This window comes from Candoia aspera, chromosome 8 (genome assembly GCF_035149785.1).
Source record: "Candoia aspera isolate rCanAsp1 chromosome 8, rCanAsp1.hap2, whole genome shotgun sequence".
Lineage (NCBI taxonomy): Eukaryota > Metazoa > Chordata > Lepidosauria > Squamata > Boidae > Candoia > Candoia aspera.
Genome location: NC_086160.1, coordinates 22,659,421 through 22,673,566, shown reverse-complemented (window position 1 = coordinate 22,673,566; position 14,146 = coordinate 22,659,421). Strand labels below are relative to the sequence as shown.

General features: G+C 36.9%; 1 protein-coding gene across 2 annotated transcripts in view; it reads right to left on the bottom strand.

The window, feature by feature from the left end:
* The window catches only part of PDLIM3 (PDZ and LIM domain 3), a 30,184-nt gene that overhangs the window by 5,382 nt on the left and 10,656 nt on the right, over nt 1-14,146 (bottom strand). The window contains exons 2-5 of one of the 2 annotated variants that reach the window (XM_063309738.1): nt 13,394-13,545; nt 12,180-12,264; nt 6,569-6,636; nt 2,956-3,210 (exon numbers count right to left, since the gene is read on the bottom strand). In XM_063309738.1, the coding sequence (XP_063165808.1) occupies nt 2,956-3,210; nt 6,569-6,636; nt 12,180-12,264; nt 13,394-13,545 (560 nt within the window). Of the gene's footprint in view, nt 1-2,955; nt 3,211-6,568; nt 6,637-7,323; nt 7,512-12,179; nt 12,265-13,393; nt 13,546-14,146 lie in introns of both variants that reach the window. The other variant, XM_063309740.1, reaches the window with a different exon arrangement.

The window sequence follows — 14,146 nt, the reverse complement described above, 5'->3', positions numbered from 1 at the left end:
ACAGTTTTTTGCTTAAAACAAATAGCAAAAAGTAAATCATTATATTAAAAATAACCGCGTAACAATATAATCCAAAAATCAGAAGCAATAGCAACTGATCATATCTTCATTTAAATAAACCAAAAATAAAGGGGTCTGCTGAATTCACTAGATGCCAAACAGACATTTCTAGAAAATCAAGGCAGAGAGCTCCTGGGTCTATTCCCTCACAATGGGGCAACTTTACCAGAACCTTCAAAAATGCACACATTAAATAAAAGTAGTTTAAATTACATATTTAAACTTTAAACATTCAAGTTGTAACCTTTTTAAACACAACAGGTTATTATTAGGTTAGGTCTTGATCCTATTATCATTAAGGCACAACGTAATGTTCCAAAGGAAATTTCAGGATGATATTAATTACTACACACAAAATACTCCCAATCAGTAAGATACCATCCTTACGTTTGAGTGTAATGAAAACAAAGCCTGACAATAAAAGCATTTCAAACTCTTTTCACTAGAATGGTTCTCAAAAGCAGGTTCCACCACTTGTCATACAATCAGTGAAGATTTCATTCGTAATTCCAGCTTTCTTATGAAAAGCCCCAGTGAAAACACATGCAAAAATGAAACAAGTCTAGCATATTAGCATGACAATTGGCTAAGTACCTGGGCCAAGGTATTTTTTTAATAGTATTATGGCCCAAACCAATAAGTCCTTATCTGTTGAAGTTTAAATGTGTCATGTAATTTAAATAAATGTAGCCTTCAAGAATATTTATGAAAGTTTTTAGAACTTTCACAACTCAGCTAATGATATATTGTTTAAAAGCATAAAATACATCCAATTTAAAAAGCACAAAATCAGTGTTGAGCTAGATAATTCACTGGTGAAAAGCAAGATCCTTCAGAATGTATTTAAAAGAACAAAGATTATCCAATGACCTTTATTTAATTAGTGTTACTTTCAAGAATATTTTGGTTCCATAAAACATGAAGTTTCTCCCTTCCTCCTAAACACAATTCTATTAACAGACAACAGATAGAACAAATTTTATTAATCATTTTAGAAATCTGGCAATAGTTTTTAAAGCCTTTCAGAAATTGTTGATTAATTAGTAAGAGAGACAGGAATCAACTAAAAGCACAATTTATCTATTGTGATAAATGATACCTAGAAGTATCATTAGACTCCTATCATATAAGTGTGCACAGAATGCAGCTTCAAATTATAATTATAAATAATCAGTTACCTGGGAGTAATTCTTAATGTAATTTTATGCATAGGATTGTATTGTATCCAACGGATTGATGGACAAAGCTCTCTGACTGTAAACTGGCCAAAAATGTTAATACATCTAGATTATAAATCTAAATATGAACAATAGACTAGTTTTTCATAATGAGAAGGAATTTAATTTTTCCTAATATATATTGAGCTTTTTTATTTTCTAGTATAGTATATAGGTCATGGAACAAAATAAATAGAGACGAAACTGGACTTAGAGATCTTTAATGAGACATAGAAATTCTGTCATTATTACTCTTTTTCTCTTTTCTAGTGGTTAAGGCAACGGGCTAGAAACCAGGAGACTGACAGTTCTAGTCCTGCCTTAGGCATGGAAGCCGGCTGGGTGACCTTGGGCCAGTCCCCCTCTCTCAGCCCAACTCACCTCACAGGGTTGCTATTGCGGGGAAAATAGGAGGAAAGAGTATTAAGTATGTTCCCTGCCTTGAGTTATTTCCAAAATTAATAAAGGCGGGATAGAAAATAAATAAATAAATTATTGGACAGATTTGTAATCGGAAGTCTGTGGACAATTCAAATAAGATTAATAAAGGAGATGAAATCAGTCAGCACTTATTGGCCCCTTGAAGTTGCTGCAGGAACGCCCCCTCCGCTCTGGTCCCTGGCCACAGCCTTCCAGGGCCATCCTTTTTGGGCCCTGTAAATGCCATGCTCTTTCAAACCAAGCTCTTCCCTCAGCTCACCAGGTGATCCAACAGGATCCCTGGCTCAGAGACATGGATCAGGCTGAACAGCAGCAGTGGGGATGTATTAAGTGAAGTGAGAAAGAGCCAGCTTTCTTTCCGCCATTTCAGGATGCAGTCTCCCCATCATACTTGTCAGCTTTTCTTGGTCTGTTTTTGAGCACATATTTATTACTCTTCCAGAAGACCGTTGAACCTGTTTTAAAAGTAGCCCAACTAAAGTTGACAGGCATGGGGAGACTACTTGGTGCAGTTGGAGAGCTCCCTCTTACTGCCCCACAACTGCCACCCCCATGTGCCTGTTGGTTGCTTTTCTTTCTGTTTTTTTCTTTCTTTTTGGCTTTTGGGGAAGCACGTATGATTATAAGCAGTCTGAACAAAAATTGGCAAGCATCTGAGTGGCTGCATGGTAAAACTCTGTGGGATCAGAGAGCTTGACAGATAAAGAGTCAACTCCCTTCTTCTCCTGCCACCCCTTCCAGACCTGTCAGCCTGGGGATCCACTGCCAGGGTTGGGGGAAGTTGGCAAGGGAAGTAGAACAGCCTCTGCAAGGCTGAGGGTGTGGGGGCTGCCAGTGAAGCAACAGCATCTCTCTCCTCCTCCCCACCATGGATGAGTTGTGTTATGATTTATGCCAGGAGTGATATTGAGAAAGAGGCCAGCAGCCGAGCCAGGGTTTAATCAATGGCTTTGCATAACAGGCCCTGCTCAGTCTAAATCACAATGCCACCATCCAAAAGCAAGATAGAACAGAAGCTCCAGAGGCAGAATAGGGATTGACGGTGGGAATAGCAGATAATGTAATTTTTGATGACTTGAGGATGGGTGAAGTGTTCTTTCACTGAGCCATCCGAAAGGCCCTTAAAGGGGCAGAGTGTAACTATACTTAAAAGCTTTAATGAATAACAAGCAAATAGCTGGCGCATAGGCAGCACTCTTCATGCAGTATGCTAAGCACATATGATGGCTCCCATTACCTTATAGGGGGTGTTTCCCCAAGTGCTGTAGCAACCTGTCCCTGCAGTGTTTCCATAATATTGTCATCTGAATACATCTGCATAGGAGTGTTAAACTGAGCGTGTACAATCTTGACACCAGGAAGCTCCATTTCTAAGGGAATGTTGGGGGCCATCTTAGCTGCAGCTTTCAACTCAGTAGGGCAGATAGTGCTAACAGTGCTAATGGAAGAGGGTGTGCTACGTCCACTGCTGCCATCAAAACCGGAGGGAGTACTGCATATGTGATTCAAATCAGAGTGAAAACAGAAGGTAAAGGAAGGGCACATGCAGTTTCAAGAGTGATCAAAGAGACGAGAGGAAGCAAATGCAAGAATTCAGCACTATCTTTTTTTGTACATTTTCTTGCTGGGTAGAATCCGCTATAAAAGATCCTCCTATTTTGCGTGGTCAAGTCTCCTCACTGTCCACAAAAACGTATGTTACAGTTTAAGAACCTGATCAGGTTCAGGCAATTTAATATTAGTGTCTGAACCTTTGGAAGTTTGTCAGTTTCGCCTTCAAAGCAACAATAATATTCACACTCTTCAATCCTGGATTATACATACAATCCTACTGATATATGCCTGCAACATTTTCATCACGCTGCAGCCACTTCAGTGTAATCTGTTTTCTGAGAATTTCCTGATGTCCTGATAAATAAACATAACTTATTCTAAGTCCTGACATTCTAATAAATGAAAACCAGGCTGTTAAATATTTAAATTTTGATGCCGCAGAAAATAATTAAGACCATGCAATCTGGATTTTATGAGCTGGAGTAGTTAAGAAATTGTTTTAGTGGGATTTTATTAGAATTTTATTGTATATTTATTAGAATTTTATTGTATATTTATTGTTCTGTATTGTAAAACCGCCCAGAGTCCCTCCGGTCGGAGGAGATGGGTGGTGACAAATTTGATAAACAAACAAACAAACAAATAAATATTTCTTGCATTTGTTTCACATTGGAAAAGTATGCATGCTCTTGCAATATTTATATATTATAGCAATCAAATATTCAATGTTCCAAAATCAAAATGACATAGACAAGAAGTACATTTACCATTGAGCTCATTGCAATATTATCATTCAACATGTTATCGCTAAATGCTTCTCTTTGGTGACATTAATTTTATCATTCTTCTCTCATGTTTAAGGGAGGGGAAGTTAGATTCTGGGTCATTTCAGAACACAGTTTAAAGCAGGACTAGCACAAATCCAGAAAATGTTTTAGAAAATGAGTCATATTTTGGTATGTTAAAAAATACACACAATGGTATGTTAAAAAGCAGGTTGTCTTAATACGTCACATTTATACTGGATAATAAAGAAAACTCTGAAGGTCAATTTTAAGGTCTCTTTGGAGACAGTGTTGCAGCTCTGAACGTAATAAATTGGTTTGGACATACTAAGCAACAAAATTAAGGAACTACTAAACATATAATCACAGTCTTTCCCTTTCTAGGACAGCACAGTGGAAAAAAGCCAATATAGTGAACATTGATGAGAGGCTAGTTTCCTTGACTGGTATTCTAAAACAGCTGGTTGGCACTTCTGGGTGCTGCTGTTACAAGATATCAGGAAGTCATCATGTTGTGGAAAGCTAGCCTAAAGCCTTGATTATGCGACAGTAGTGTTACATGTGGACTTACAGTATGTTAAGAGAATGACAAATATTTATTATAGCCTAGAGTTTAGCCCTTGACAGGGAAACAAAGTGTCCCCACTCCTCCTAAAATCTATATGATGTTTATGTTGCCTGCTGCTATCTCTTGATTTGTGTTTACAATTAAAACTTAGCAATGATTCTGAATAATTAAAGAATGAACTTCAATGTACTTCCTCCTGGAAGATGATTGTGATATGCCAGCATTAAAGGTTATAGTGGTGACCTTTACATTCGAATTCCTCTCTTGGACATTAGCCTGGAAATACAAAGAGTGTAAGCTCGCTTTTCATTGGACATCTTCTATCATTTTGTGAAGCTACTCTAAGGATTTGAATTTCTTTATCAGGAAACAAAATGTAGTAGAAATACTGAGATTTAATTCTGAATCTATGTGCTTTAAGACAATGGTGACTATATTTTCCTATGTACTCATCAACAAATCTCACTGTTTCATGGGAATTTCCATATAGATGAACAGATATACTGCAGGTTTGCACTATAAGGCTGAAATTACATGTACTTTAGGGAATGAAATACACTGATTTCACTGTGGATTACTCTTAGGTAATTGTGCAAGGATTGCAGTCTAAATGTTCACAATCTGATGAATATTAATAGTGTCAATTTTTGTGGACTTCTGAAATCAAATTTAAATCTCATCACTTTTGCTGAATGCTGCCAATCAAATACATATGATTCTCAACATTTACTGGCATGTCCAAACTCAAACATTCACAAAATTCATCTTCTTATTGTCACAAATCATAGGTGACTGCATATATTCATTGTATGCCACAGTTGTATCAGTAAATATTTCTATAAATACTAAAATATTTTTAATTGAGATACATTTCCTAAACCATGGGTCCTTGAAAAAAAACTGCAATCAAAATGCACAACTAAATCAAGGATGTCAAGAGGAATTTATATAGAACCGTACCGACAGACCTTTCAAGAAAACACATTCCTTACTATTGAAGGCAAGACAAAGAAATCCAGAGGAATCTCACATGCTCCAAAACAAGCATGCAGTTCTACATTTGCCAGATCTCTCAGCCAAATACCCACAGAAGGGGACAGACACACATGGCACTGCTCAGAAAACACAAGAACCAGAACCAGTGTTTGGAAGACAAGAGCCAGACTTGTCAATAATGGCAGGGTTAATGCTAGAAACTAAAATACACTGTCAAAATTCTCAGCGCAAGCATGGCCATAAGCAACAGGCCCTCATTACCAGTGCCAGAGAAAGAGAGGGAGCATTCCAGACATTTGGTAGCAGACAGTATGTGTTTCTAGGTAAACCCAAAAATTATGCTTAATATGGAGTTTTAATTTTCAACCTTTTGTCTTGTACTACATTGTTTTTTAAAATACAATTGAGAAATTAAAACCAGAGTACAGGAACTTGATTTCCTATACACTGCAAAGTAACCTGGGCTATATATTTTCAGTTCACAAAATGCCATCCTCCATAAATTCTAACAGAAATGTAGGAATCCATGAAGGAGAATAAGATTCCTATTAAATCATATTCTTCATGTATTAAATCAAAACAGCAATATAGTCCCTTTTCTTGTTTTATCCATCATAAATGTCTTTGGTTTATCTGTTTTGCTAGCACAGAATGCCTCCAGAGATTCTCTGAGGCAAGACCCTTTGAACCTAATTGGATTTTGGGAACACTGTTGCCTGAGATATTGTTGTAACTTGAATCAATGTGTGTGCTACATTTTTACCAACACTTTCCATGATTGAAGAACTGGATCCCTCTGTTACTTGGGAATCACTGTTTGACTACAGCTGCGAAGCAAGCATTTCATTCATTAGAAGGATTTACAACATACTGAAAGAGCAATGTTACTGGACCCAGTTGGACTGTGAAAAAAAAACCATGCACCAGTTACAGGCAGAATTTATGACCTGCTTGGGCTTTGGACTACAAAAGGTTTAGGTCGAATGTTATGCTTGTGTTCAAAGTAGCTTATGTCCTGGAAAAAAAGGGAAGAGTTACAAAACAACTTTCAGCAAATTACAGTATATTTGTTTTCAAAGAAGATTAGATAACACACATACACACACATTGGAAATTATGGAGCATAAGTTATAGAGTAGTAGTATTAACACATTCCCACATCAGAGAGTGATGGCTACAGTCAAGCCAATACCAAGCTCTTTTAAAAGCTGCTGGTCCTATCCCACATACTACAAAGTAAGTCCCATGAAATACACAGATTTAAAATGTCAGACGTATTCAGGACTAGGCCGCATACACCAGCCTAAACATCTCCAATTGAAATCAGTAGGACACACAGTTTCACCCCTATTATGTTTATTCAGATGAAAGTCAAACTAAAACTGAATGGGTTTCACTTCATTGCATGTGTATGGATGGAATTGTAGCTTTCGATGCTTGCTTAGCTTTGTTTTGGCTGGACTAAAACTCAGTGTTGCACCTACACACAGACACACCAATTTTGTGTTGACAGTTCTCTAGAAGAGAATGCTTGAAATTTTGGTCTTTCCCATATGAATATTCATTTGAAGGTAAATATCTTGAAGAGCATTTTTTAAGTTTTGAAGATCAGGAAAGAAAAAAGGGAAGAAAAGGCAGGAAGAGCTGGACTCAAGGATAACAGAGGTAGTGATGAGAGGCTGTCTCACAATGTGGTACTCACTTTTCAGATGAGCTAGGAATCAGGCCACGCAGCTGTCCATGAAGAGCATCATGTATATTGCCAGACGAATAAAGCCCAATTGGAGAGTTATAGGCAGAACTCATTATTTGCCTTTTGTCATCAAGGTTTGCTGCTGCAACAAAAGGCTTGGCCTTTCGGTTATGAGTGGTACCAATAGGCTTGAATTCCTGTGCATAATAGGCAGACAAAATACACAGAGCTACAACGCACACTTAAGCCAAGAGCAGGCCAAATTGACATTGCGGCTAATTATTAATCAAATGCATTGATGCTGAGGGACAACAAAGGCCTTGATTTAATAAACCAGTAAGCGAGCATCCTATGGGTTGCTTCCAAAAATGGTACCAGTTGTATGCAGGTAAGCTGACAGACATGGCTATCATTGTTAATTATTTGAGGCAGCATTACAAGCATTTGGTGCAGAATATTGCAGAACAGCCACAGTTCTTCCTTCTGTCTCCTTGCCAGTAATATCCAGCCATCCAGAAATCGAAAAATGAGTGTTGCTATTGTGCCACATTTTTTTCCACTTCTGCTGGTGATAAGCAAGGACACGAGCAGGAATATGAGGGCTGTGATGTCATATCACACAAATTTGGATGACTAAAGGTCAAGAGGCAGGAGAGAGGATAACAGAGGTCACCATGGTCTTTCTTGGCAGTTGCATTTCTTCCGCAGTATGTGATTTCTTTGTCTCAGATTAAACCAAGCAACCATCTCTTGCATGGGTCTTTGGCCACAAGGTCCCTTTCAATCAATAACATGCATTTCTAGATAAATACAGTTTAAATGGTATAAATAATTTAATCAAAGCACAATCCAATCCAACTGATCCTTTCTTTTGGTTGTAGCACTGCCATAATTTGGTTAGTCCTAAAGCAAGACAGACATGAATGCATACGCTGCCTTCTGAATACGTTCTAAAAAGTGGTTCTCAGAAGGCGCAAAATAAAACTAAGCTGACAAACCCTCTGCATTTAAATCAATCATTGGCCTTTTACTGACACTAGCATGCAGAGCTCTACACATAAATGCAGCATAATGTACTGCTTCCAATGCTAATGAAGCAAAGAACAAAACTGCCACAGAAAAACAGAGTGGCAAGAAGATCTGAAAGGATTAAATAAAACCCTGTTGTGCTCTCCGATTTACAGCCTATTTAAAATACACTATTAACTTCCTCAAGACGTTTGTTTTAATAAATTAGTGTTCAAATTGTGTGGGCATTTTAACAAAATAATTTTTCCATTGCTCCAACTGTTTTAGCTGTGTATATTCTATTGATACAAACCAGTCCGCTAGAGCATAAAATAACGTATCAGGCACATCATTCAGTAACTTGAGAACAAATCTATAATTTCCCCCCCTTCCTTTCAATCTTTATGGTTGTAAAAATACTAGTCTTGAATAAGAGTTCCAGTTATCTGGAATGAGAATTCAAAGGTCTGAAAAATGGATTTGATCTTCTGTATGAGCAGCAAAGGTAGAATTCTGTGCAACACAAATTTATTAATGTAAATCTGTTTGCTTAACAGAAGTTATGAATATCCATTTTCTTGTTACAGAATTATACTTCATATTTGACTATTGCAACCTATTTCAGAACTTTCAAAGAAAATAAAAGTTTAAGCATATGTATTGTTAAAGTGACAAACTACATCCTTTTGGGACCCAGATCAAACTCATCAGTGGTCCCATTTGATGGTTTAAAATATTTATTCCACTTCCCCTTCCAACCTAAAGGGATGTCTCTCAGAACAGCTTACAAAAAGTATACTGCTCAAATCACTGGAAGTTTTGTGGATCTTACATTCGGATGAGCTATGTGGATGAGTGACTGATTAAATTTGGATGATCTGTGTGGTCACTAGGAGTCAAAAATGACTTGATGATGCATAACCAATTAAATTTGGATGATAGGTTTTAGAATACAGACAGCCATAACTTTGGTCTGTAAGATACGTTACCTTACTTAACCTAGAGTAGGGAAAGAAATCCTGATGGGTGGATGTCAAGTACCAATTCTGGATCGATTCACATTCTAGATGGATGTCAAGTGTTAAGTGTCACTTCTACCAGACCCAGACAGCATAGTCAATGGTCAGGAATGATAAGACCCACATACCAACAGAGGATCACTATTTCTCCACTGGTCTTTTTGTAAGAAGATTGTTTGCAAAATACTTTTAATTAATCCTTGTTGTTAGCATTGAATGCTATAGAGAACTGATTTGGACATTCAGAAATTTTTTTCTAATAGTGTAGTTCACACACTTCTCTAACAAGGACGGGGGAGGACAAAAACCACCCAAAAGATATCCTCTTTAGTTGAAACTTAGTTGTTATGCTTTTCTTGTTTTAGAGTGTATTCCTGTGATTCTTCTCAGCATTTCTGGGCCAGTCCTCTAGTTTTCAGAATAGACTAATTTCATTTATGAAATAGTTCAAGTACAATTATTGTAGCTGGCCCAAAAGAGACAATCAAGACAGGCCATCCAGAGTAGCGAACTACCTAACTCTGATATATAGGCAAAATTGGCTCCCCACCTAATTCTACAATCAGATTTCTTTTCTTGTGAGCACAGTCACCCATGAAGTCATCCAGGAGGCAGACAGGGGATTGCCCATTTGAAAGTTCTCCCACATGAAAAGGTTTCTCTGAACAGAAAGGTGAGAGCCAGTTTGGTGTAGTGGTTAAGGCATCAGGCTAGAAACTGGGAGACTGTGAGTTCTAGCCCCACCTCAGACACAAAGCCAGCTGGGTGACCTTGGGCCAGTCCCTCTCTCTTAGCCCTAGGGAGGAGACAATGGCAAACCACTTCTGAAATCTTGCCAAGAAAACTGCAGGGACTTGTCCAGGCAGTCACCAGGAGTCAAAAACTGGCTTGAAGGAACAGAAAAACAAAAACAAAAACCAGAAAGGTAGCCTGAAAAACGAAAAATGCTATCCTGGTCTTCTTGTAATGTGTTTTTGTTCAATGGAGAGGAAGTGCATTGAGCATTCAAGCCTGATCCCACTACTATTTACATATGTCATTTGGAAGAGCTACACTACTGGTATTTTCTGAACGTGAAGGTCATATCTTGTAGCAGCATTTAAGACAATGGAGTTACATTGTATTCAGTTGAATTAAATTGGCTGGAAATTGGCCTTCCATTGTAACAGTGGCCTTCATAATATTAACAAATATAATATTTCAATCTAACTGTCCGTCCATCCATTTACAAAGCTTTAACCAGTATCAGTGGGACTTACTTCCTATTAAATGTGCTTTTTAATCAAAATGGTTATCCCCCCCCAAAAAAACCTCAAATTCTACACAGTTGGAAACTATGTTATATGTTATATGTTATATTTGTATTTATATGTATTTATAGTTATAGTTATATTGAATTGTTTTTAGTAATCATCATTTTTATTATCTGTAAGCTGCCCAGAGTTGTTATACGTGAGATGGGCAGTAGACAAATTTCATAAATAAATACGTGCAAATAAATTCAGAAAAATGTATCATCAACTATCTTTTAATACTATTGAGGGATACATTACAGAAATAGCATGTAGTATAGCAGCATCAATTTTATGTTGTGTTGTGAACATGTATGTTCCTGCAATGTGAATTTGGCCTAATTTTCATTTCTCAAAATATCATCAAACATGCAGAAAGATAAATTGAAAAAGCAAACAAAAGCAAAAAATGTACATAGTCCAGCTCTTCTGCTTATTGCATGTACCAAAACTCAAATATGGTTGTCTTAACTGACATTTCACTAAGAACCCAAGAATAAATTTATATAACAAGTATGGTCCTTAATTTATGGAATCTGGTCTTGTTATGGGAAAAAACAGGCAGGCATATTCTCCCAATGCAATGAACCTTTTTTTGTATTTTAAAATCAGCAGAAAAATCTGTTCAAACACCTCCACTGACCTATTTATAGCTGATCAAGATGACTGTTTAATATTTAAGCGATTAAATATTTAATATTTAAAGACCTTTCTTAGAATAAATTGTTCAGTTAAAAGCCAATAGCCAGTATTGTATTTTAATAACATATTTTGCCTTGGCAGTAATTTAATCATTATTTTGTTCTTTGGATTTCAAATAATGCATATTCCATCTGAATTCCCATTAAGTGAATCTTATTTTTCCATATACTACTGTTAGTTTGATTTATTGCATGGTGCCTTAGTAGATAATTCCATTTACTTCAGACTAATTAGACTGAAATAACTCCCACCCTTTTGTCAATCAATTAAGTCAATGTAATTTCAAGGCAATCTTATAGTGCCTTTTCAGAAATAAGCTATCTTGAGTACTTCTACTCTTCTCCAATCAGGTGGTTCTCGATATGTTTGACTTCAGCTACCATAATTCCCAAGGAGTTCATTAGATTTGATGTTGTGGAAGGCACTATATTAATGGATGAATCTATCCAGGACTCACCAGTTTGATTCCTAGATCCATTTGAGTAAAATTTACCTACGGAACATGTAAGGTACTAAGACAGCTAAACTCAAGATCCTAGTCAGTCTAGAATAGATATGAGAATCATCAGTTAATCATAAAGGCTTGGGATTCACTAGTTTAGTGCTGCTGTCATGTTAAATAATCAGTTAGTAGTACAAGTTGGTAAGTTGCAACTAATTAAAAACAGAATGAGAACGTTGGTGATTTAAGAACTACTAGATCTCAGCTGTAAAAATCCAGTCAACCACTAGATGGCAGTAAAGATATACAGATAACGCTAATGCTTTGCAGTGTCTAATGCCATTTACTGGCTATCTGGATTTCTGCAGCCCAGATATAGCTTCAATTTAAACCAATTGCTACCTGTGGTTCAGCTTCCAAGTTTATTTTGAATGGATGTGGCTTGCCCTCTTCTGCTACTTGTGGAGACCACAATTTAGTCTCTGCCCTGTTGGATGAAAAATGAAGAATGAATTAGGGAATCCAAAATATTTTACCATTTTTACTATATCATATGCATTTTACATATTTATGTTGTTACAGATTTAGACTGCACTTGTCTAGACAGTTAACTGGGATTGAATTCAAAGACACTACTGTCCACATTGACTTATATAGGATTATGTTGTTAATTTGTATATTAAATTCCACATTAAAAAGTGGGTAATGTCTCAGATTATTTTTAAAAACTTTACTAATGGAAAATAAAAAGAAAGGAAAGACAAACTGCTCAGTGTTTATCTGCTACGGTCCAGAAAAATAAGTAGCATACAGCATAAGAATGATAAACAAAATTGTGGAAGACTAATTTGGCAATACTTTTTAAAAATAATCACAAAACAGGAAGGAACTTCATCCCCAAAACAGCTTTGTGCTTGGTAAGAGTATGTAGGGTGGAAAATTTCAAGCTATTAAGGCAATAACTCGTATCAAAACAAGAATACATGGAATTTATCTGATGTTACTATTATGAGGACAACCACTGGTCTGAGGAACCATGTACTTCTGAGTTAATAATAAAACTGCCCCAAGTTTGCATCTGTATAGACAGGTTTTTTTCACAGCAGTTCCAGAATTCTTTTGACACAGAAGTAATTTCACCGAATACTTCCTTTGTCTTCCACTTTGTCTGGTACATTTTAAAATTTTTCCTAGGATTAATTGCACCAGAAAAATGGCAAGATATCAAACATAGTCCCAGAACATGTCACGATAGCGATGTTCTTTATAACGTGCAAGGGTGAGCAAGCTGCCTCATTTTTGTGCTCACTGGAACATAAACACGCCGCCAAAATTAGGTGACAAAGAAACCAATAATGGCAATGCACTTTAAAAAAATCCAACAAAATCAGTTCATCAGCTTCATGCACTTAGAAAAGTTTTTCAAAATTCAGAACAAAAATCCCAACCATACTGGGACACCATTATACTACAGACCCAATCCTTGCAGCCCTAAACTGACTTTTTTTTTTAAAGGGAAGCCCCTGAGGGGGAAAGCGCCTTCCTTCTTGAACTAAAGAATTCATAGTCCAGATTTCTGCACTGTGATCCTGAGCATCTGAGTCATGAAGAATTACCTCTCAATTTTCAGACAGAGCTGATGGGCTGCTGCTTTAATTTTCTCCTGGGCATCGTTGTGAGTCATGTTCTCTGTGCTGTGGCCATCAATAGCTATAATGATGTCACCAGGACACAAATTGGCTTGTGAAGCTTTACTTCCTGGTGTTATCTGAAAGAAAACCAGAGTTAAGCTTTTATGTAACTATTTAACAGGTATATTTCTATTTATAGAATCTATCTCTCTCATCTATCATCTTTTATCCCGCTAAAATAATGTGACACTTGGTAGATTATGAAAAAGCAATTCCACTGGTTTAATATATTTTTGCAGGGTAAAAATTAGGCAATAAACTTTTCTGCCATTAACACTATTCTCTTCCATTACACTCAAATTCCTTTGTCTTAAAGAGATTTAGACCATTTTAGAGTTGGTAATCAGCCATGGTCAGCAGATCCTGAAATGCTTGGAAAGCTCAGGGGATGAAGAATTCACATTCCAATCAACAGAGGCAGCTAAACCAAGTACACTAAGCATGCTCTGAACTGCAGCCACATCTGGGAAAGAAAAATGTTATAGGACAGAAAAGGATCTCTCTGATCATCTCCTGATCACCGTGACCATTGATCCCTCACAATTTGGGGGATGGGGAAGAGGGGCTTCTTGCATAATTTTGGGTTTCAGCATCTCATAACCTATATGGCCAGTAAAATTAAACCCTTGCAATTCGCACCATGCCCAAGTAGACAGTGTTAAAAAGGAATGGGCTTAA